Source organism: Schistocerca nitens, chromosome 1, assembly GCF_023898315.1.
Source record: "Schistocerca nitens isolate TAMUIC-IGC-003100 chromosome 1, iqSchNite1.1, whole genome shotgun sequence".
Lineage (NCBI taxonomy): Eukaryota > Metazoa > Arthropoda > Insecta > Orthoptera > Acrididae > Schistocerca > Schistocerca nitens.
This window is the reverse complement of record NC_064614.1, coordinates 660,973,819-660,999,352: the sequence shown is the minus strand read 5'-3', so window position 1 is coordinate 660,999,352 and position 25,534 is coordinate 660,973,819. Positions and strand designations below refer to the sequence as shown.

Genomic DNA, 25,534 nt, shown 5'->3' with positions numbered 1-25,534 from the left:
TATGAATGTAGTTCACTTTTGTGATGTGGCTATGGTAGGGGGTGTTTCGATGCTGGAAGGTGCGATAGGGCTGTGAGAAAGTCGCCCATGCTCAACCATATATTCAGCAGTCTTAGTGGCTAATTAGTTGTTGGTTGTGTAGTTTGTTTTGGCATTCGATCGTATCGGCTCTGAATCTCCGTTTTGTGGTGTATTATAATCGATCAGTGGACATTGTGTGTAGTTTGAAAGGTAGGTTGCTCCTCTTAGGAAAAAAAAATTCTTAGATATATATTCTCAGTATCAGACACTTATTTATTATTCAGATACTGTATTTAAATTTTTATTCTTTATCTCTACCCTAGTTGGTTTGCTGGACCTAGTCTTTGTAGCAATCGAAAATTTGTACCGCTTTCAGCTGTCAGAATAGTATGCTCTCTGCAGGAGTATGGCTAAACTTCAGTGGTGTCAGCTGATTGTTTTCACTTACGGAGTAAACGTCAGCCACTTTAATTTTGCCTAACGTCAACCGTAGGACGAAAACACGTGAGGGGTATAGACAACGTGACAGTAAAGAGCTGACAAGTTTGATGGAATGGAAAATTCTTTTGAGATAGAACTAATCGGTATCGTTTTGTTGCAGGGCTCTGTCATGGCCAGTCGCGGTGGGGCCCAGAGGCCAAATGGATCAACGCAAGGAAAGGTCTGTCAGTTTAAACTTGTTCTTCTTGGTGAATCTGCTGTTGGCAAATCGAGTTTAGTCCTCAGGTTTGTTAAAGGGCAATTCCACGAATATCAGGAAAGCACAATAGGAGGTGAGTCAGCATCAAGAAACGTGTCGCCTTGAGACTTCGTAAGTTCACGTATAGTTTGTATCTAATTAGTACTATTAAATTGTTCTGGGACAAATTTTAGCGATGTGGAGGTAGCTTTTTTAATTCTTTGACTGTCTGATAATAGTGTTGTGATGACGCTACTCTTTGTGTACTGTCTGACCTGTCAGGAGTGACGCGTTTGATGCATAGAGAAATAAAGGAACGTAATTTTAAAAAACATAAGGTAAGAAATAACTTTGCCGACAGTTAGGTATTTTCAGGATTTTCCTGAGAAATAATTAATGCTTTGCGGGAACAAATTACTCAGATTAGCTAAGGTAGTTGGATGAAAAGAAATCGAACAGTGCTATAAGAGAGATCTAGGGTTTCTAAAAACTTATTACTTGCACATTTTCCGTGGATAAATGCCAACATAGCATTGGCATTGATTACATCTATGCTGCTGGAATAAGAGATACCATGAATATTTTTTCACAGGCTATTGAAAAGTTTACGAAAGTAAACAAATGCAAAAATGACATGCAGAGGGAAGTGATGTAAATCAAAATCTGTTAGCGCAAATCATACTATAGTTATTTGTACATGAAGTAGCAAAGTAAATGTTCTGTGGAACTTAACATACTGTATAAGAAGGTGAAAGATTGCAAAAAGTAATAGTTTGTAATTATTATTGAATAGAATGGAAACAGACGTAATTCGTTGGTCTGTTGTGAATTGAGACGAATCTGTTGCAGGTGGGTTAGGCCTTAAGTTCAAGCTGTGCCAACGAAATGTGAAAAGAAATCGAATAAGTCCTTTGCTTATCAAAGTGTAAATTGCTTTTAAGGGTTAATGGTTGTAGCTGTGTAATAGATTTCAGTAACTGTGCATTATGTTAGCATACATTTTAATTAAAACCACTTGAAAATGGTTAAAATAACATGCCAAACTTCCATGCAGATTAAAACTATGCTGGCCCCGGCTTAGAACCTGCAAGCTTGCCTCCTTTTGTGGCAAGTACTTCTATGAGGGCTCTCTCTCTCTCTCTCTCTCTCTATCTCTCTGGAAGATGAGATTTATTTTAACTTTTCAGGTTCTAGTTGAAATTTATATTTAGTCTAATAATCAATGGAGTCAATTACAGCTACTCAAGCAGGGAATTTTTTAAAAATATTTCACACTCAGCTCCAAAATAAGATTGTCAGGAATCAAATGCCAGTTTATACATGTCTTTACCATAAGCATTTGCAAATGCTCTTGAGACCTGAATAACAAAATTAGAAAAATATTTGTTAGTGTTAATTTGAAGATGGACTAATACCAAAATGACTACTAATAAAAATTGATGTTTTGTAGATCATTAAACTGATTGCCATAGTTGACAATATAGACTCTTCTGCACCCAGGTTGCTACATTGAGAGGAAGGGTGTAATAATTCTTCTAATATGTAAATGTTCCTACAAATAAGGAAAAATTCTACTAAAGTGTACTCATAATGCAAAGACTGTAATAGAATAGTTTTTATGTAAGCTTCCAATGAAAGATCTACAGAATTACTGTGAAGACAGTAATTTTTTAATAATACAATAATAGTGTTTATAACAGTATGTATTGCAACACATTATTCTGCTAAAATATCTTTAATAAATTTACAGCTGCATTTCTAACACAGACTGTTTGTCTGGAAGACACAACAGTGAAATTTGAGATATGGGATACAGCTGGTCAAGAGAGATACCACAGTTTAGCACCCATGTATTACAGAGGTGCACAGGCTGCAATTGTTGTTTATGATATAACAAACCAGGTAAGATCTGCTATGGAGTATTGGCAGACAAACTGTAGTCATGTTGGAAAGATTTGTTTTGAAGTTTAACTTTGTAATAACATTTGCAGTAAGCCTAAACATGAACTTGTTGGTGAAATCTATTGCAGACCTACTTCACTAACATCTCCTTTGGGGTCAAAAGAAATGTTAGATAGGTTGTCAGCTTTGGCCAGTTGTATGATGTTAATGGCTGCTATAAAGTCACCTTTCAGTGTGTGTATTCAGTTTTGTTGTTAGTTGAAGCCAACTAATGGGGGTGAGAAGTAAGGGAAACAGGTTGGGGTGGCACTGATGTAGCTTAGCCTGCTTGAAAAAGTGCTAATCACATTAGTCACCATACTGTTTATGGAGCTTGTTGGATGTTTCCTATGTCACTGATTGAAGTTGACAGCTCATATCAACATTTCTCTTTATCCCTTCTATGTTTAGCTGACTTTCTTAATTTGAGATTTTCTCCCATGAATGTCTAAACTTCAAATTAGTATTCCAGAAACATAACTTACACTAAAGAACAAATATTAAACCCTACTGCAAATTTTCCACTCCAATAGATGCTTTGCATAGAGCCAAAACTTAGTGAAATATGTTTATATGGGATACTGTTCAATTAATATGCTTCTCTAAAACATGTTAAAAATGTATCTGATGTTGTACCTTCTCATAACTTGTAGGTATGTAGTATGAGAATTTGATTGTTTATGTAAATTTTTTTGATATTTCACTGTGTTGTGTGCCCCATAAATCTTATTGCTAAACGAAAACACAATTTTTAGCAGATTACTACAGAAATGAAATGGCTGATATCGGCATGAAATCCGTATAAATTGTATGCCAGGTGATGTAATAAATAGCATTCTCTGATGACATGTATGCTAAATTTCTGGCTTGACTTTTGTTCACTAAATTTAAATGATTCATTGATTTTTTTCTCTCCTTCATAATTCTGAACACATGCCATTGCTAAAAAAAATTAAATTCTCAGAATGGCAAAATTGTGCAAAAAGAGTGTTGTGCACATTGCCAGCATGGGTGTTTTTAAATACATATTCTGGAGAAGGCCCTCATATTGTAATTTGCTTAGCACTTCACAGGTTTCAGCCTTAACAGGGGGTTATATAATGCTGTCTGTAAACCATATGGAGGTTATTTCTTCAAATGTGATTATTGATATAATGAAAAATTTGCTTCCTAAATGTTTTGACCTTTTAGGCGTAATGGAACAGTTAATCTGTAAAATCATTGTGAAAGAAGTTTGCATCTCTTCATGGGGGTAAAATAGGGCTTTTTTTTCCCCCCAATGAACAAGAGGTGTTCATTAACTTATTAGTTAATGTACATGTGACATGAAAATTACTTAGTTTAGCAGATTAATCTTACCTTCAGTCAGCAGCATTCAGATGTCGTGTAAGCTGTGCAGTCTCAGAATAGTTACTGAAACAGACTTTGCTCTGAAACCATCTTTGACGTTGTCGCCAGGATTTAAACTTTAACCATACTTGTTCGTTTTACTGGATGTCTTTTTGAAATACTCCCTGCCATGTCATTTTCAGCATAGCTTGCTGTTCTGCTTGTTCATTTGCATGCATTTAATATATTCTGTAAAATTTTGTGCTTAAGGCTTATTATTTTAAGACTTGCTTGGCATTCAGATAAGCAAATGATCTCTCTCTCTCTCTCTCTCTCTCTCTCTCTCTCTCTCTCTCTCTCTCTTTAACCAAAGCTCTTACCAGGCAAAGTAGTTTACAACTCAGGTTACAACTCAGTAAGGTTACAACTCCAATACTCGGACCTCCCATGACAGTGTAATAACCTGAACACACCATTTTCAGAATTAGCGTGTAGGGGTAACATGAAGATGAGAGCTTCAAGAAAAAGTAAATTCATCTAAAGCATATATTCACCATTAGTCAATGACTAAAACTTTACCGTAATTTTACAAAGTTAACTTCCTGTATGGTGGAATGTTTAAGAATAGCTAATTAGTGCTTTTGTGTTATTTCTTGGAAGATGCAATTGCTTCTGCAGGTGCTTTTTCTTTCACTAAACTGTGATTATTAACAAACTTCAGTTATTAGTCATCTAAATGTAAATAATTAGAGAAGACACCTTGCGGTGTCTAAACTACAACCTGAGCATCTAGTCATTAAGACTTATACCAGGAACTAGTGTCTGCATTGGCAGGAAGCCAACTGTGTAGTTGCCAGTTTAAATCCTGCATGTAAAACTGTATCCTTGGGAAGGGATTAATTAATGCAACTAAATGAAGTGCCATATGCATTTCAAATCTTATTTGTGAAGAGTCTTCAGTGGTATGTGATACATGTTTTTGTACATAACTGAATGATACTCTGCATTTCTGTGCCAGCCAGCTGTAAAAACTACCAGCTTGAAGTGTTTATTTCAAAAATGAATTGTAATTAAACAATAGAAAATCCAGGATGAATGTAACTAGATCATGAAAAGGAAAGTTGCCACTCACCATATAGCGGAGATGCGGAGTTGCAGATAAGCACAAGAAAGACTGTTGCAATATAAGATTTCAGCCAATGAGGCCTTTGTCGAAAATATACACACGTGCATGTGCTAATGAATCTCGCACATATGGCTACAGCCTCTGGCCAGAGGCTGTAATCGTGTGTGTGTGTGTGTGTGTGTGTGTGTGTGTGTGTGTGTGTGTGACAAAGGCCTCATTGGCCAAAAGCGTATATTTGCGATTTTTGTTGTGCCTATCTGCGACTCAGTATCTCTGCTACATGGCGAGTGGCAACTTTTCTTTTAGTGATTTTTTAAGTAGGATTTGTATGCTAAAGTGTGACTTTTTTCCCCCTCTGCATCTCATTTTAACTATTTTGACCTCAGATAAGTAGTAAATTGGAAATTGTCTTGTTAAATCTATGTAAACTTTCACCCATTACAATGGCCAACTCCATTTCATTGTCTCTTTACTTATACTCAGTGTATCAACTTTGCATATTACCAGAAGTTACGACCTGCATAATTTTTTTCTGTGGAACATTTTTTCATATTATACATTCACACAAAAATTGTTAATGTGCAATGTCCCTAACACATTCTTCTTTTGATATAAAGGTAAGTACTCTCTTTGAGATAGTCTTCAGTCATTTTTAAAAATAGGTACATTATTTTTGTGAAAAATAACTTAAAACTGTTTGTTGAACATGATTATCGATTAGCTATAAATTTTTGAAATTACATAATGTTATATAGGATACATTTGCAAGAGCAAAAACGTGGGTGAAAGAGCTTCAGAGACAAGCATCACCAAATATTGTGATTGCTTTGGCTGGAAACAAGTCTGACCTTGCTAACAAGAGAGTGGTGGAACATGATGATGCGCAAGGATATGCAGAAGAAAATGGCCTTTTGTTCATGGAAACATCTGCTAAGACTGCAATGAATGTGAATGAGATCTTCCTAGCAATTGGTGAGTCAACACAGTACATGATGTAAATTCCTTTACCATCAGGTGTGCACAATTTTACTTACAAATTATATTTACAATTTCTTAAAACGTTCCTGTTCTACCTTGCACCTTATTACATTTGTGACAGGTTCTTAAATTCTGTGGGCTATTTGCATATTGATAACTGTTTAATTACTGGTGCTTTGAATTGAGAAACACTGAAGTAATGTAGAAGCAGCTAAATCAGTTACTGAGATGGAAAAAATTGAATAAAACTGAAACATTAAAATGCGAAAAGGTACATTAGCATTGGACTTACAAGAACATTAGAAATTATGTTAAATGTACTCACATTGGAGTGCTCTGACAATATTTTGTAAATTGGCCCACAAAATATGATCAATACATAGACAAGTAACGAAAAATGAAAGACAGAACTTCTCAGGCCACACAATAAGGTATTTTGCCATTTTATTGTGTTGCTCTTGGAAATTAACAATGTTAAATTGGTTAGTATGTGCATACAGTTTCACAACTTTGATCAGAACACAAATACTACATTAGATACAAATTTAACAAAGTTCCTGAGGAAAGCTTTGCAAATGAGCATTAAGAAATTTGGTGCTGAACTTGTCATACCTATTGGTCCACTATGATTCTGTCAAGGATACAAGCAAAAATATACTGTAAGTTCAGCATGAAAGCTCACTTATTGTTGAAAGTATAGAGAAATGTGCTGAGTTGTTTACTTTCAGTGAGATCAGTAGTCTTACTAAGATTCTTCCACTGCAGGCATTCTGTAGTAGAATGTATGTACTCCTTGGCCATCATGTAATCAGGATACGCACAAAAAAATGTTAATGTTGTTGTTGTGGTCTTCAGTGCAGAGACTGGTTTAATGCAACTCTCCATGCTACTCTATCCTGTGCAAGCTTCTTCATCTCCCAGTACCTACTGCAACCTACATCCTTCTGAATCTGTTAAGTGTATTCATCTCTTGGTCTCCCTCTACGATTTTTACCCTCCACGCTGCCCTCCAGTACTAAATTGGTGATACCTTGATGGCTCAGAACATGTCCTACCAACTGATCCCTTATTCTAGTCAAGTTGTGCCACAAGCTCCTCTTCTCCCCAGTCCTATTCAATACCTCCTCGGTAATTATGTGAGCTACCCATCTAATCTGCAGCATTCTTCTGTAGCACCACATTTCGAAAGCTTCTATTCTCTTCTTGTCCAAACTATTTATCGTCCATGTTTCACTTCCATACATGGCTACACTCCATACAAATACTTTCAGAAATGACTTTCTGACGCTTAAATCTATACTCGATGTTAACAAATTTCTCTTCTTCAGAAACGATTTCCTTGCCATTGCCAGTCTACATTTTATATCCTCTCTACTTCGACCATCATCAGTTATTTTACTCCCTAAATAGCAAAACTCCTTTACTACTTTAAGTGTGTCATTTCCTAATCTAATTCCCTCAGCATCACCCGACTTAATTTGACTACATTCCATTATCCTCGTTTTGCTTTCGTTGATGTTCATCTTATATCCTCCTTTCAAGACACTGTCCATTCCATTCAGCTGCTCTTCCAGGTTCTTTGCTGTCTCTGACAGAAATAAAACGACATCGGCGAACCTGGTTTTTATTTCTTCTCCATGGATTTTAATACCTACTCCAAACTTTTCTTTAGCTTCCTTCACTGCTTGCTCAATATACCGATTGAATAACATCGGGGAGAGGCTACACCCTGCCTCACTCCCTTCCCAACAACTGCTTCCCTTTCGTGTCCCTCGACTCTTATAACTGCCATCTGGTTCCTGTACAATTTCTAAATAGCCTTTCGTTCCCTGTATTTTACCCCTGCCACATTCAGAATTTGAAAGAGTTAGTCAACATTGTCAAAAGCTTTCTCTAAGTCTACAAATGCTAGAAATGTAGGTTTGCCTTTCCTTTATCTATTTTCTGAGATAAGTCATAGGGTCAGTATTGCCTCACGTGTTTCAATATTTCTACGGAATCCAAACTGATCATCCCCGAGGTCAGCTTCTACCAGTTTTCCACTCATCTGTAAAGAATTTCTGTTAGTATTTTGCAGCCATGGATTATTAAACTGATAGTTCGGTAATTTTCACATCTGTCAACACCTGCTTTCTTTAGGATTGGAATTATTATATTCTTCTTGAAGTCTGAGGGTATTTCACCTGTCTCATACATCTTGCCCATCAGATGGTAGAGTTTTGTCAGGACTGGCTCTCCCAAGGCAGTCAGTAGTTCTAATGGAATGTTGTCTACTCCCGGGGCCTTGTTTCGACTCAGGTCTTTTAGTGCTCTGTCAAACTCTTCATGCAGTATCATATATCCCATTTCATCTTCATCTACCTCCTCTTCCATTTCTATAATATTGTCCTCAAGAACATCACCCCTGTATAGACCCTCTATATACTCCTTCCACCTTTCTGCCTTCCCCTCTTTGCTTAGAACTCTGTTTCCATCTGAGCTCTTGATACTCATGCAAGGGGTCCTCTTTTCTCCAAAGGTCTCTTTAATTTTCCTGTAGGCAGTATCTTACCCCTAACCTAGTGAGAAGCCTTTACATCCTTACATTTGTCCTCTAGCCATCCCTGCTTAGCCATTTTGCACTTCCTGTCGATCTCATTTTTGAGACGTCTGTATTCCCTTTTGCCTGCTTCATTTACTGCATTTTTATATTTTCTCCTTTCATCAATTAAATTCAATATTTCTTCTGTTACCCAAGGATTTCTATTAGCCCTTGTCTTTTTACCTACTTGATCCTCTGCTGCCTTCACTACTTCATCCCTCAGAGCTACCCATTCTTCTTCTACTGTATTTCTTTCCCCCATTCCTGTCAATTGTTCCCTTATGCTCTCCCTGAAACTCTCTACAACCTCTGGTTCTTTCAGTTTATCGAGGTCCCATCTCCTTAAATTCCCAGCTTTTTGCATTTTCTTCAGTTTCAATCTGCAGTTCATCACCAATAGATTGTGGTCAGAATCCACATCTGCCCCTGGAAATGTCTTACAATTTAAAACCTGGTTCCTAAATCTCTGTCTTACCATTATATAATCTATCTGATACCTTTTAGTATCTCCAGGATTCTTCCAGGTATACAACCTTCTTTTATGATTCTTGAACCAAGTGTTACCTATGATTAAGTTGTGCTCTGTGCAAAATTCTACCAGGCGGCTTCCTCTTTAATTCCTTCCCCCCAATCCGTATTCACCTACTACGTTTCCTTTACTACCTTCTCCTACTACCGAATTCCAGTCATCCATGACTATTAAATTTTCGTCTCCCTTCACGACCTGAATAATTTCTTTTATCTCATCATAAATTTCATTAATATCTTAGTCACCTGTAGTTGGCATATAATAAACTTGTACTACTGTAGTGGGTGTGGACTTCGTATCTATCTTGGCCACAATAATGCGTTAACTATGCTGTTTGTAGTAGCCTACCTGCATTCCTATTTTTTTTTTTTTATTCATTATTAAACCTACTCCTGCATCACCTCTATTTGATTTTGTATTTATAGCCCTGTATTCACCTGAGCAGAAGTCTTGTTCCTCCTGCCACTGAACTTCACTAATTCCCACTATATCTACCTTTAACCTATCCATTTCCCTTTGTAAATGTTCTAACCTAGCTACGCAATTAAGGAATGTGACATTCCACGCTCAGACCCGTAGAACATCAGTTTTCTTTCTCCTGATAACAACGTCCTCCTAAGTAGTCCTTGCCCAGAGATCCGAATCAGGGACTATTTTACCTCCGGAATATTTTACCCAAAAGGATGCCATCATCATTTAACCATACTGTAAAGCTGCATGCCCTCGGGAAAAATTACAGCTGTAGTTTCCCCTTGCTTTGTCATTCGCAATACCAGCACAGCAAGGCTGTTTTGGTTAGTATTACAGGCCTAGATCAATCATCCAGACTGTTGCCCCTGCAGCTACTGAAAAGTCTGCTGCCCCTCTTCAGGAACCACACGTTTGTCTGGCTTCTCAACAGATACCCCTCCGTTGTGGTTGCACCTATGGTACGGCTATCTGTATCCCCTGAGGCACGCAAGCCTCCCCACAAACGGCAAGGTCCATGGTTCATGTAAAACTGTAAATGTTAGTAGAACACAAACAAATCTAACATGAAATGTTAAGCAATTTGTTCTGCTGATCAAAATATTGATTGTACTGTAGACATGATAAATACAGTAGAAAAGTTATGTATTTGACCAGAGCTGCATTTTTCTGTGTGGTGTGGACATGATTATTAGGCTTTGAAACTAGTGAATTGTCTCTTTCCAACCTAAAGTAGACCCAAGGCTGTGCTACAGATCAGTCTATCACCACAAGCAAGATTTCAGGGGGATCAAATATGCAACATTAGCCTCAGTCTTCATAACATTGGTATGAAGGCTAGTCTTAGAGTTGGTTGTTACTTCCCCCCCCCCCCCCCCCCCACTTGTAGTTAACTCTAGTCATAATGGCTATAATATTATAACACTGTTAATACATCATCTTAAAGCAAGATCGTGAAATAAGATTAGCGAGATTAACACTTCATTCATGTAGGGTTGTTGGTAACGAGAAATTTGAAATAAAATAATGTAGTCTGGTCTATAGAGAACAGTAGAAAACTACATTAAGGTGATCTGGACTTCCTGCACTTCGCCCACAATTTTAGTAGCTGGGTATTTACCTTCCTACTTCTTAACAGATGAAGACAGAGGCAAAAACAATAACTTGATTAAAAGGAATATTGGAATAGTTTCTGTTGCAAGAGGGAATACATTGATTGTAATGAAACATCCTCTAAAATGTGGGTTAAGTTTCGAAGTACTTCTGCTGTACTTTGAGCACCTGTAGCCAGCAACAATGACATATGGTTTACTGTGGTAAATAGTCAATTACACACATCAAATGAGATTCATTTTGGAAGTTAGCCCTTGAAATGGGCTTATTCGTAAAAAAATTATTTGCATTCATATTTTATATGCAGTAGGAATACATAACTGTCCAACAGATATGATGCTTTGTGTTAGTTAGCTTTATTGTAAAACTATTACGAGCCATTAGTTTTAAGTGAGAGGGGAGAAATAAGTATTAAATAAATTTACTTGTAAGCAGTGCTATTATGTCCGGACATAGTGATGGCACTTTTGTCACTCCAGTTTGGAGACATTTGGTACCTGATAAGATGAGTCTTTCACCAGTTGTACATGAAATGAACAAGAAATAAGTGATACACTTGGAAAAAGTTGATATGGATGCCCTACCCAAAGCATGCTACATGGAAAATAATTAGAAATATGTTTGGCAAGTCAGTCATATTGCAATATAATTCTGCATTAGAGAAGTTTGTGTGACAGCTTCCTCTCCTTTTCTTTCTGCATTCCAGTTGTTGGCACACTTCTCCATACTTATGTGTATTTCAGCTTGCGTATTGATTCGTTCAAAATCTTAAGAGAATCTGCACATTTGACAATACTTAAATTTATGTCAGAAGGTAAGTTTCTGTATGTTTTTCAATGCTATATCAATTATTTGGCTCTGAATTATTTCAGCCTTTAAATGTGTAAAGAGCTGTTTGTCATATCAAAAGAACTTTAGAAAAGTTTAATAAAGTTAAATTATGTGTACCTTCTTTTTTAAGTAGTCAGTAAAGTTTTGGTAAAAACTGAAACGAGTAAAGTTTGCATGCATTTGTAACAATTAGTTTGGAAAGTATTATTCTAGAACTTTGGTAGGGTATCTCCTTTAATAGAAATTCTGCCTAAAATTTATTTTCGTGATTCTTATCCTTGCTTATTTCTGATGTGTAGTGTGTTTAACTTTCTTGCAGCCAAGAAACTTCCAAAGAATGAGCAAGTAACAGGTGCAGGCACTAGTGGACAAGGGCGCAGACTTGTGGAGTCAGAAGGGCAGCAGAAAGCACCTGGAAATTGCTGCAAGTGATCCATTCCACCTCTCACTTACAGTTTTTCATCTTATTCAAGTCAAGTAAGTTTTTTGTTATTGTCTAAAAGCTATCTGCAAGCTAAATTTACCTTCCATGTGAATACCTCAACTCTTTAATTAAAACATAGCAGAAACTTTTAATTTTCATGAGTATTCCTTAGAATAACACACACTTCATTTAATCAGTGCTAAACCGCTATATTTATTTGTAAATTTTTTGTCCTGACAGTAAAAAAGGCCCAACCCTTGACAAAGCATGATGCATGCAGAGATTTCTCAACCCTCCCTTTTCCCAATAGGACACACAATAAGTTCATGAAGTTCAGTAATCAGATAGGATGGCTTCTTCTACTGCAAACATTTTCTTTTAAAAGTTTGTCATTGATGACAATAATATTTACAGTTTAATTTCTATATAATCCAGATTAATCTGAAAAATGTTTTACAGTGCGACATATCAAGCTTTTGTTCCAGGAGATTAAACTGTTGTATTTAGAGGTGACACTATTGCATGTAAAGATTCAAAAATAATTCTGTAGAAGTATGTTACTGAAAGGCTCTCGAGAAGCACTTAGTTCATTGTGTAGGCTCAGTGCTCCTAGAACAGATACTGGAGCACTGGAAATATAAAAAGTTGTTGATAATCAGCCTAACTATTATCAAAGTGACTTGGAGTGACTATTGTCTTCATATTTCTATGAACATGTTAATCAGTACTATTAAAGGCAATAGCCTTAAGTCTAGTCAGTGTCAAGGATGCCTGAAAATGTACTTATGACCTACCAAACAAAGTAACCATTGAACCAACATCCTTTCAGGTCAGTAAAAAACAAGTGTGAAAATTATGTAAAAATTTTTTTAGTAAAAGATTGTTAGGGAGAAAATAATTGAGTCTGAATTAGTGGGGGGTGGCATAGAGAATTCACAGGACATCTCATATGGTAACAGCAAATGTTCAAACAATAGGTATTAGATTAGATTGTTACTGCAGGTGCTGAATGATAAATGTGAAGCAAAAACCTACCAACCGGTGGAATTTTAATTTTGATAAGACATTCGTTATCACATAGGATAATGTCTAATAAGGAGAGGTCCCCCATGGGTGGGAGTGACTTTTTGAAACCATATGTACAGTGGTATGTGTTGTCCCCGGTATCACATCTGGAGCCATTCGTCAGTGTGGACCCTCATTTGTGAGTAATTGATGAAAAATCATTTTATAGAGGCTTAAGTACACAGTGGGGGCAAAGTGTAGTATTAGAGGCTTTCCTATTGTGTAGAAAGTTATGAGTTTGACTTGAACCAGTTTCTTTGAAATTTGTTTAAAGCTTTAGTGAAGTGACTCATTTTTAATCAGTTAATTTGTTTACATGAAACTTCATTTTTAATCCATTGGCATGTCACTTTCATCATTGTATTCACTTTATTTTCTCTTTTTCTTCCTCTTATTCTGTTTTATTTGAAAGCTCTGTGCAAGTTTTAATTTTTATTTATCTGTAGTATTTATTCAAAATGCAGTTTCATTGTTTAAAAGAACAGAATGAAGTAGCCTATTTATGTTGCCAATGCAATGCTGTCAGATGTATTTTCATTATTACAAGCAAATTTCCTGGTGTCACAAAACCGTGAAAACAAAACTTCATGTTACACTATGGACAAAAAACCTATGATTAAATGAAGGAACTGAAAAAAATTGCAGTTAGAATGAGGAATAAAATTAATGTAGAGACTTGAATGAAAATATAAAACGATAAAACAGAAGAAATGAAATTAAAGTTAATACACAGAAATAATTGAAATCACATGGACAGATTTAAATAGTGATAGGAAGAAGTGTAAATGAAAAAGTTAATAAGATGATTAAAATGATAAAGTATTAGTAAACTGGTAAAATATCAGAAATAAAAGTTATACCAATTAATTGAATAAAAATATCACTTCAATAAAGATTTAAGTGATGAAAATGCAAACATGAGGAGATACAAACATGAAACCCTCTCCACGTGAAGAATGATTTTGACCACTACATGACTCCCCTGTTCTGCACAACACTAGCATTATTAAGCCTCTAGAGAATCATTTAGTGACATTAAAGGAATCACAAAATAGCCTAAAATATTAAATCATTTTAAGTGGAAAAAATTACTTATAATAAACACTTCACTTACAGTAAGTACACGTGTAAAGAAATGAAATTGATGGTTGCATTTGTTTCTAAGTTAAGTTTCTTGTATATGAATTTGTGTTAGGAAGAACCAAAAGCATATTGAATGAGGAGGTTCCTTATTTGGCTGTTAGTGCAAATATAGATGAAAAACCCTAGACAGTGATGTGGCAAAATTAACATTGTAAATGCTTCAGTGATTAAATTAACATTGTAAATGCTTCAGTGATTAAATTAACATTGTAAATGCTTCAGTGATTAAATTAACATTGTAAATGCTTCAGTGATTAAATTCCCTTTGTCATTTAGACAAGAAATCCAGAACTTATTTACATCTCAAGATGTAAATTGAAGTTGGAGCATTCTGTTTGCAGACATTTTCACAAGCTGGCCATGAATCTTAACTGGTAACTTAGCAGCAGCAACACTTCCACTAAATGGATTCAGAACACAGCTCCAAGAAATCATTTTTGTCTTCTGCAAAATTTTCTGCCAACTGAGTTTTTAGCTTATGCAGATAAGTTGTCGTGCAATCTAAACTGTGATGAGTAAATGTCTTTCAATTTTTCTCAATATAATCTGAAGGGGAATATGTTCAAATTTATGGTTTGAAGGTCAATAATCCAGATATTAAGCTTATTAATGAAAGCATGAATTGTCACTTAAGTTTTCATCATGTCCTCATAAATTCACATTAGTCATTTAAATGGTAAAATAAATTAGCTAAGTGAAAGTGATAATCACCGTAAAAATGTCAAGAACAGCATTTGTTTAGCCTAGAAAAAAATGTTAGCAATTCATTTCACACTTCAAATATCAGGGTAACACATCTAACTTCTATATGGAAAAGAAGTGATTTATTTTCTCCCATTTACTTGCATAATTTCACAAACAGCATATTCTGTGACATTTAGATTTTTAAATAAAATTTACTATTTTTATAGCTTCACTAACAATTGCATGGAGATTTTTGGCCTATTTTTTGTTACAGGATCCTGTCTTTGAAGGAACCAGCCTATCCATTCCACCTGTGGTATAAGACACTCTTATTTTCATTAATTAGCTGTTCTTTCCTGTTAGTGCTTTTCCAACAGCACTACACACGGAAACACTTTGTCCAGCCTGTTAGTACAGCTCCTACTAGCTTCATGAAAATCCCACATTGTCATTTTACATGACTCAGTATTATTTTACAAAACAACAAATTGTGTGTCCATATCATGTTCATACCTCACAAAACATAAGAACAATGAAAAGTTTGCTGCATCCATTGATTCATCAAATTGAAGAATTGCCATGAACTAACCTGGTAAATTATCCAATCATGAACACCTTCAGCCATTTCATCAATTCAGCCTGATATTGGCGTTAGAATTTTTCAATTTTTTGCTTCTTCCACGCCTATTGAAACACTGACCATATAAGTTGCTGCAGGCAATGTTAGGTTTTCAGTAACTGCATTGGGTTTGGATGTCTTAGCTGCTCTTAATGCTAAGAGATAAGATGCTTCACCTTCACTGACATTAGTATGGCATGACAAACATAATTTTAATGTCTCAAAGTATGTAAATTTACTTCCGAAAAATTACGAGGGTTCATTTTTAAGAACTGATTGTTCGATATCAGTGTTGAATTAATTTTGATGGCTTTGTGCTTTCTTCAAAGAGAACTTGAAAGCAAACAATTTACAGTTGCTTTCTATCCAAAGGGATACAACACTAAGCTAAATAACTGTCATTGTAAACCTTGTCTTTCTGCCAACAGTTGCTGGAAGTAGGTGGAGCACTTTGTGAAAAAGCTAATGTATCAATTTCACATAAAAACTAAAGTTTCACAGTTGACTGTACACTAAAAGAAAAGGACTAATTGCATACTTTGCATTTGAAACTTAACTGAAGTTGTGCAATCAGAAATACCTCTTTATACTGGTGAAAGCACAACTTGTTTAAAAGCCTCCATATAAATGTACCAATGTGCTCGGAGTTGGAGACCAAATTAGAGTGTAGGTACATGTAAAGTTGGAACTTGTAAATTGCTCATATGTACACATCATACGTACGTGTCTGGTATAAATGAAGCAACATAAAATAATAGGAATAGTTGTATTACATTTTTATACTGTTGACATTTTCTTAGAGTATAAAATTAAAGCAATGTGATCATAAATGTAAAGAAATTACTATTATGTAATCAGTCAAGGACTGATTCAGCATATGCGAAAGTCAAAACACCACTTGGTGAAATTGAAGCAAGGGTGCTAACATTAACAGTGCAACAGGGATTCCACTATTAAATGCAGAAGAGAGTGAATAGGTGAAAGAGTACATTGAAAGCCTCTAAGAGGAGAAAGATTTATCTGATGTAATGTAAGAAGAAACAAGAGTTGATTTAGAAGAGACAGGGATCCAGTATTAGAATCAGAATTAAAGAGAGCTGTGGAGGACTTAAGATAAGAAACGAGGAATACACAACATTCCATTATTTCTAAAATCATTGGGAAGTGGCAACAAAATGACTATTCACTTTGATGCATAGAATGTTAGTCTGGTGACATACTGACTTCCAAAAAAAAAAAAAAAAAAAATCAGCCACACAATTCTGAAGACTGAAAGAGCTGACAAGTGTGAGAATTATCACACACTCAGCTTAACAGTTCATGCATCCAAATCGCTTACAAGAATAATATACAGAGGAATGGAAAAGAAATTTGAGGCTGTGTTAAATGATCAGTTTGGCTTTAGGAAAGGTAAAGGTGCAAGAGGCAATTGTGACATTGCGGTTGGTAATGGAAGCAAGACTAAAGATATGTTCATAGGATTTGTTGACCTGAAAAAACTGTCAGGTCTGTGAAGCTAAGAAAGTTAATTGCTGCTATTGTAAATCACATATTTGGTGGCAGTTCCCTTGCATCAACAAGGAAATGTTTGTAGTTGTGGCAAATAATTTTTTCAGGGCTATGTCCAGACAAGTCTTTTTTGGTCACATTCAAAGGTCTGTCAAGGCATGCTGTTTAAACAGAATAAGCTGTAAAATAAAGACAGATCAGCAAATTGTAAGGTATGCTCTTGATGAGAAAAATTTTTTGGAGGTCCTGTACACACTATGTACAGGATGACTCAGTATCTCTCTGTAAGGGAGAAAGTGCCAACTTACAGGCCCAACTGTATTTCAATTGTACGTAACTTAGATCAAAGATTTAAAGCCCCATATTAGTTAAAGGGATAATCTGGCTGAAACAAGCATTTCTTTTCAAATAATGCTATTGAGCATGTGTCCTGTGCCATTTTGTTGAGAGATGGTTACCCATGTTATATGTAATAAAGCAGTTAATTCAGTGCTGCTGTAATTACCTCTTTTGGTGGCTGCTAATAAAAGCAAAGTGTTTACAGCATTGAATGAGAGGTAATAAAATTTAAACCTGAACAAATTCTAATGTAAATGATTTTGATTAAGTTTTCAGTTAAAGTAAGCTACAAATCTAGATGTAAGGATCCCCTATAAACTGAACTATACAATAGCACAAGAAGACTATAAGACTTTCATTGTTCTGTGAACAATGAAAGGTTGTGTTGAAATACTCTCATGCAACATACTTTTCTTTTGAACTTCTTTTGTGAACTTCTTTTGCTAACTATTGGTGGCTGTTTTTGTATGTGTTTAAAACTGAATCCAACATTATCTTTGTTGAGAAAAGCAGCTTACATAAATTGTTTTGAATGTAACCACTGTGCCATTGATAACTTGAGATTGTACATTTCTCACCCTACCTTCTTGCAAACAATTTCTGTGCACATAAATTCAAAGAAAACATTTACCGGTGTATGTTGTCATCTAATTTTCTTTAAAATTTATAAATTACAGGTTTGTTCCATTATTAGCTGGGAGGTGGTTATCCAACTGGCTTCTCTAATCCAGTCTGGTCATCTGGCATTTCTGTGGCTGGAAACATTCCTGGCAGTCAGAACAGAGAACCATCACATGTGGAAAGGACTCCTATTATGAATTGAATTGATTCCCATAAAACATAAATGAACATTGGCAGTTATAGGTAATGTGGAAGTGTACATTTGTAAGAATACACTCTTCTCAAGCACTGTGAATATAAAATGAACAGTTGCAATGCTGTGCAATTTGGAAAAATGTTAATACCAGTGTTGTCTGCTTGTAGGGTCTATGTAGCAGTTGGTATTTTCTAACAAAATTGTTTCAGCTTGTAAGCAAATGTTAATACATATGTATCTCATTGGCCATTGTGTTATCTGATTCATCAGATTGATTATACTTACTTGAAACCTATTTTATTATGCAGAAAATTGTAGTGCAGTTTTTATGTGAAAGTGTCTTGGATAAATTATTGCAATCATTTTTCTTATATATCAGAAATGAGTTTCTAACATATTTACTATATATATATGCATATATTATAAAGAATAGATATCTACAGATGAAATTTATTTAGATGTACAAATACTGTATTGCCCTGGTGAATGTAAATTTTATTCTGCCCTTTACATAATTTAAAAGTATCAAAATGGTGGCTACATATAGATTCCAGAGCTCAGTGTTATACTAAATGGTTTAATGTTTAAACATGCTGCTTCCTGTAAGTGCAGGAAGAATGTTGTACAGAATTATGTGGATAGCTTATATTTATGAAGAATGTTCATAGTTGGTATTGTATAAACAAGTTGGCAGTTGATTCTTTTGTCTGGCCATAGAAAAAGCATTTTAAGTTTATTTAGAATCTTATTTGTACATAAATTGTGAACTTGGAAAAGTTACTGGGAGGGCAATAAAGCTCTTTGTCTAAGTTGGTTGTTCTAAAACTTTCTTTGACCTGTCATCCATCAACTTTTTGTAGGTGATCTAACATTCCTTACATCATCTTAATGGAGAAACAGAATGTGCTGTGAAAATCCATCCACCTGTCAGACCAGTAACAATAAATGTTGGTGTGGTTGAAAACTTGCAGAATTTGTAAAGTCGTTGCATTACTACTTTTCAGCATATTAGTGTTCCCCATTTGTGCTGGATGAATATTAAAAATACATGCTACCCCAACATAGTGACTGGAAAACAGGTCATATAACCACTCCTCTCATAGTGAAATCTCTGAAATAGTCTCAAATTATTCCTTAGGAAATTTCAGTACTAGTCACCTTTTTAACAGACTTTAATGGTCACATACTGATTTTTATTTTTACAATTTTAATGTGTGGAGGTGCAATTGAACTTGTACTGTTCTGACTCATGATGGCTTTTTGTAGTTAATTTGATTCTATGTAATTAATTACTGGATATAATTTGATAGTAACTGTAACATTCATTGTGATGCTACACATATACAATACATACATATATATATATTTTTAAGATCCCATAATCAGTTGTGTACATAACTGTAAAAATGTATGACCTGTTTTTTCTCTTATTAAAGATACATATATTCTAAATTTGTTTCCTTATTAAGCTAACATTTTCTTGCTGTTCCATAAAATTTATCTAAAATAACAGGTGCATGTTGCAAAATGTAGTGCACATCTTTCAGTTGAAGATAGGTTACATCTGAAAAGTTTTAAATTTGCATATAAAATACTTTACAGGTTGTTTTTTTTTTTTTTCCTCATTTAACAAAGTTGACTCAAGAATTTGCTTCTTGTTGACACATTTGTTGATTTGAGAGGTATTGTATGAAATACAACCCTTGAATTATAATGCTCTCAATTTGACAAAATACAAAAGTTTAATCTGCCAAAAATTTTAGTGACACAATTTGTCTAGAAATTAACTACTTGGCACACAAAGGCTGTCAGGTAAGCAAGTGTTGAATCGGTGCTGCAGTATGTGACTTTGTAAAATAAAGAACTGAACAAATGTTCATTTGACATGTCCATAAAGTGGTCACACAGTCAATCAAGCAAATAATAAATTCTATTTATATCAACTACATTTGTGGACAGAGCTGCTGTAGCCTCAATTTCAGTTAATTTTATCTGTGGCAAGAGGTTCTCCCAACTCAAACCCATGCCACAAGAATCATATGCCTGTGCAAGACCTGTCCAAGCCACCCAGTCAGCACTTTCTGCTTCAGTCCGCACACAGGCTTAGCTTCCTTCATCAGAGGCAGTGCCACTTGTGAATGCAGCCATGCCATATACCAGCTCTGCAATTACTGCAGTTTGTCATGGTGGTACGACAATCAGCTCTTGACTAGAATGGGCACCACCAAACAGTAGTATATAACCAGCTTTTAACTAGAATGAATGGCCACCACCAAACTGTAGCCAAGAACAAAATTGACCATCTAGTGGCACAACATGCAACTAACCACAGCAGGTTAATTTCAATGGCAGCATCATAACATGGGTCATCTGTATCTATCCCTCAAACACCAGCTTTTCTTAACTACACATTCATTCTGACATTGGCCAGAAACGTACTATTCTCAATTTATATGTGTGAAGTGAAGCATGTTTCTCAGAATTATCAACAGTTGGAAAAATTAGTATCTGAAATAAGTAACAAATACCTGGTTTTAATAACCAATCCAATCACTTAAATATGGAATGGAGGATTTTCATTCCAAAGTGGGAAGAGTGGTTTACTTCAGAACTTAGTCATCTTTTAGGTTGTGACCCATGGGCCTGTTGCTTCAAGGGAAACTGTCCTCATTGCTAGTGAGGTGTTTTCCTAGATACATTTTTTGCCCTTAGTCTAGCAGCATCTTAATAATGCTGCTATTAGTATCAAAAGAAAAATTCACTTGGAAAAAAATTAGAATATGAGAAATAAAGTCTGGTTAACAATTCTAACTCCTAACTAACTTTTTCATTCCATGATAAATTTGTTCATGTTTTCCAGTTTTACTCTACTGTTCTATAATTTACATTGGAAATGTCCATTTTCTTCCATTTATTTTCATGGTTTAGCTAAGAATATGTAACCTGTTGCAGATCTTTGAATTCTCATCTGGCAGTCAAGTATATACTTCAGACTTGCTCCACTACTGTCTGAGTGTTTCTAACTTGAAGAATGTGAGGCAGGTAACTACCCCAGCAGTTCCCAAGATAATGCAGTCCACTTTGTGGAGAACATAGTAGATTGAATACCCTTACTACTGTGACAACCTTTCCTGTGTGGTAATGACACAAATCTGTTAATACTGATCATTGTCACCTACATAAAGAACTTATGAAGAACATTTTAGAGCACCAGTTCTTGTTCTTGTCTTCTATATTCTTTAGTATAGTCTAATACTTCCTTGTGGAAACTTTACAAAATCCAATTATAATTATCGCAACTTGAGTTTACAAAGTGTGTAGAAGTACCACCATTCAAATTAATAGCTACCCTGGTTTTTGAAAGCTTACCTTTAATTACTCCAATGCAGACTGCCAACCATACAATAATACCCCACTCAAAATACTTACTCATTAATTTCCAGTATACTGAAAATTTGCCGAACTACACATCCTTTCTCTTTTTGAAAGCTGTTGCAATCCACCCAGCCTCCTAAAGGCTGTCTCAGTAGTTCCAAGTCACATCAGGTACATGATGTGCTGACATTGGAAGTAATACTTCATTTACTTAGGGTCTGAGCTATAAGAGATAAAAGTAGGCTGCCATCAGATCTGTCACCATCATCACACTTCAAAACTACTTTCTCATTTACGCCTTCCATAATCACCTCTGTCTTTATAAAAAGAATTGTTCATTAGTTTTCTCTTTTATAAATATTAATGCAGCAGATAAGATCACTGTACTGAATTTGTTTCTTATCACTAGTCGGACATTTCCCAAGTGTGTAAGATTGTGTAATGTATTAGTGGGTAATTGTTCATATCATGGTAAAGTGGCTTTTCGTAGTTATCATGTGGAAATTTTTTCAGTGTCTACAAAGATATTTTGGCACTGCTTCCATTGTGCTCAGAACCACTGGCTCATGCCAAAGTCACAGCAGTTAGATTTAAAAGTCGTAACTAGTAAGTTTTTCCATTTGTTCCTCATAAATTCTGCTATCACCTAGGATAATATTGTCAGTGATCTTCCTTTGTATCCACAGTTATGAAGTCTGATGTACTGTGTTCCAGCATTTGATCTGCCATAACCCTTTCGAGGGCAAAATTATTGAGCAATTTTTTTAATGAATGGAGAGCAGATAGTAGTTAACAGATAGGTTTATTTATCATACAGAATATCAAATTTGCTTCAACTGTGAAAGTGAGGTCACACAACAAGGTGGGAAGTATTCTTCCCACTGCCCTTCCTTGGAGTTAAATGACAAAAACAACTTTTTCAATATACGTCATATTTATTTGATAAATTTACTTCTCTTGTTACAGTGATTGTTCACAATTACTTGCCATGAAATTTTGTGAAACATGGGTCTATGCAAAATGGTATTTGACAATACGTACAAACACAGCGAGTGCTCTTTTCCGCAGCTTTGGTACTACAATGACGGCACCTCCAGTAGGTTTCTTCTAAAATGGGTTGATGCTCCCCTACAGCCACATGGCAAACATCTTCAGGTACTTTACCCTTTTTGCCAGAAAGACAGGTTTTTGTCCACTCCTTTTTCAGGATGAGAAGCCAGCGATCAATTGTCTGATTAGATGGGTCCTGTATGTGAGCTGATCATGCTGTCCACTTTCTCTTTTACGTATTTTCCACAGGATAAAACTGTTCACTACAGCAACGTCTACCAGGAAATAAAATATTCTGTGCCACCATTTTACAGAACGTCTGCAAATAGCATACGTTTCTCGTAATTGATCAAACTTATTGACACCATCTATTATTTTGTTGTATTCTGCCACAACTTCAGGGCAAGAAGTCTCTGTACTAGTACCATCCTTGTTTTTCCTTTTCACTGTGGCTCTTTGTCTAGGGTCATGAATTGAGGACAGGAAAGTGACTGGGCTATTATCCATCCATTTTACTGCAGCAATGGCTCCTTTTGTTTCAAACTGGAATTCTCCTCATTCCAATTTTACGTTTTCCTCCATAAATTTGGGTAAATTTTCCTGTTGGTCTTCGCTGTTGCACATCCATACACACACTTCTTCAAAAGTGTTGACATCAATTTCATGGTGGTGAAGAATCTGTCAAATGCAACTACATTATTTTTATTATTTATTTCCTTTGTTAGTTCTACTACAACCCTTTCACCCAATTTATTTTCACTTTACAAATATTCTCCAAGAATAGTAGCTGCGAGTTTTCCTTCGTTACCATTGTTTCATATCAAGGGTTTTATATTTTCTGAAATATTGTTGGGTCTTTGGGGTGAGAGGGTTCTTTGTCTTCGTCGATGGCTGTGATGGACTTGATGTAAGTCACTATCTGCCTATACTTGCCTGTGTAAACATCAAAGTTCATTATATATCCAGTGAGTGAATCTGACAAGCACCACACTTTGTAGCCTCGTTTCACCGGCTTCATTGGCATATACTGTTTCATAGATGATGGTCATTTGAAAGGAATCATTGATTCATCCACTGACATAAATGATGAGGGCTCACAATTATTATTACAGCTCTGCAAAAGCTTTTCAATCAATGGCCGTAATTTATGCATTTATCATATTCTGGATGAGTTCTTGGCTTTGCAGTTTCGTTGTTATTACAGTGAACATTCTCTACAATCTTTTTAAATCTTTTGCTTGTCATTACATTAGCAATTGGCTATACTTTTAGTTATAAGACCTGAACTCCAGAAGTTAGAGAGAGCAGGAAGTTGATGAATTGCCATTAGAATAAGACATCCTATATAAGCTCTCATTTCTTGAGTAGTTCGTGTCCACCCAGGTTTTTGATGGATATCTACTACCACAGTTTTGTTTTGCATACAAGTTTGTTTTATTTACAATGAGAGTGAAAACATCACCATCAAAGAACGTAGAAAAATAAGTGAGCTCCCGATCATTGGCACTACAGAGAAATTTTGGTTTTCCTTCCATTCGTGTTTCAAAGTTGTTCTTTACATTGTCGAAGTAAGAACAGTCGCCGTTCCATTCTTCTTCACTTTCACTGTCCAATGTATCACTACTGGCAACAGTCTGAAGCACGAATGATTCACTGTCATGTTCATCACCATAAATGTCTTGTTCCACAGAACATGCCTTGAAGCACTGGTGACTGTTTTATCTAGAACATTCAGTTCATCTGTAGCACCTCCATCTCCTTCAGTTTCTGAATCACATTCATCAAGTAATGAAAATAATATATTGTAAATTTCGTCAGCATGTTTGGGATTGCTAAGGTCTAGGGAATGAGACATCTGAAAGGAAAGCAATGCCAAGAAATAGAGAACTGGAGAGTGTAAAAAATACTACGACAGATTCAACAGAAGCAAGCACTTGGTTTGGTATGGTAAACTTGACAGTCTTTAGTAACATAATGATCTGTGCATTATTTCTGAAACTCACTAAGTCAAATAAATGTGGTAAAATATAGAAATATTGGTTCTAGAGACGTAAAACAATGGGCTACCAAAGAGGCGGTGGGAAGGATCCTTCCCACCAACAAAATCAAATACAACAAGTAAAGTCCACAAGTAATGTAAGTAAAACACATTTTACAACAAACAGGGCACACCAAATAATAAGACACCATAGCAAAAATCAAAAGTATTTACCTTATACTATAGCTGTGAGGAAAAAAATCACAAATGTCACGCAAACAGCACTGAAAGGCTCCTCTACAGAGCAACACCCAGCTATACAATGCCTCTGCGCGAAGGTACAGCAAAAACGGCGGGAACTTCTGATTGGAAGTGGTACCCTATACTGTTCAATAGGTGGTAGCACCATACAGAGGTGGAAACTGTGAATCCCACAGGACTAGGAGCGAGTTCATTGTAGTGGGAAGCATGTTTCCCACGGCTCACGAAAGGGTTAAATTGTGAGTCCTTACAGTAATATTGCACATCCATTTTTAACATTGTTTCCTGGCTTGCACTGCCACCAGCAGATCATAATTTTGGCATATAGTCCGGTGCACCATTTGTACCAGAGCTTTTTGTGTCTGCTTGTGATTAGTTTGATCGTTGTTTCTGTAACAGCTCAATGTGTGGTCAGTTGTTTCCTCAGGTTCTTTGCAGAGTTTCCACTTTGGATCTTCTGAGTTTCCGTTTTCCTGACCATAATATCTAGCTGTATTTAGGTCCAGTTCACAATGTGTGCAGTATATCTGACAATGGTGGTATTGCTGCCATTTAGTTGACCAAAATTTTTCCGACCCTTTGTGGGTACTCTTTGCTGACCACACTTTTTACTTACCAATCCTTAATAATGTTAAACTGAAAAATGCCTAGGCATTTGTAGGCTTCTGGCTGGT

The 25,534-nt window shown here is 35.7% G+C and overlaps 1 protein-coding gene across 3 annotated transcripts; it reads left to right on the top strand.

Annotated features, from left to right (window-relative positions):
* The first annotated feature begins 2 nt into the window (after positions 1-2).
* Positions 3-19,648, top strand: LOC126259078 (ras-related protein Rab-5C). 3 transcript variants are annotated; one of them, XM_049955693.1, is made up of 6 exons: positions 3-231; positions 623-794; positions 2,451-2,602; positions 5,852-6,068; positions 11,916-12,073; positions 18,057-19,648. In XM_049955693.1, exons 2-5 carry the CDS (start codon positions 632-634, stop codon positions 12,026-12,028), a joined length of 645 nt encoding a protein of 214 aa, XP_049811650.1. In that variant the 5' UTR covers positions 3-231; positions 623-631; the 3' UTR covers positions 12,029-12,073; positions 18,057-19,648. The 3 variants fall into 3 exon arrangements, with proteins under 3 accessions (XP_049811650.1, XP_049811651.1, XP_049811652.1); XM_049955694.1 differs by lacking the exon at positions 3-231 and adding an exon at positions 397-532; XM_049955695.1 differs by lacking the exon at positions 3-231 and adding an exon at positions 400-525.
* The last annotated feature ends 5,886 nt before the right edge of the window (positions 19,649-25,534 follow it).

What these genes read in the sequence shown, in the direction of transcription:
- LOC126259078 (XM_049955693.1), top strand. Translation starts at nt 632, where the DNA reads ATGGCCAGTCGCGGTGGGGCCCAGAGGCCAAATGGATCAACGCAAGGA. An exon ending in TTTATGATATAACAAACCAG is followed by an intron (nt 2,603 to 5,851) that starts GTAAGATCTGCT and finishes AATGTTATATAG; the next exon opens with GATACATTTGCAAGAGCAAA. An exon ending in TGAGATCTTCCTAGCAATTG is followed by an intron (nt 6,069 to 11,915) that starts GTGAGTCAACAC and finishes ACTTTCTTGCAG; the next exon opens with CCAAGAAACTTCCAAAGAAT.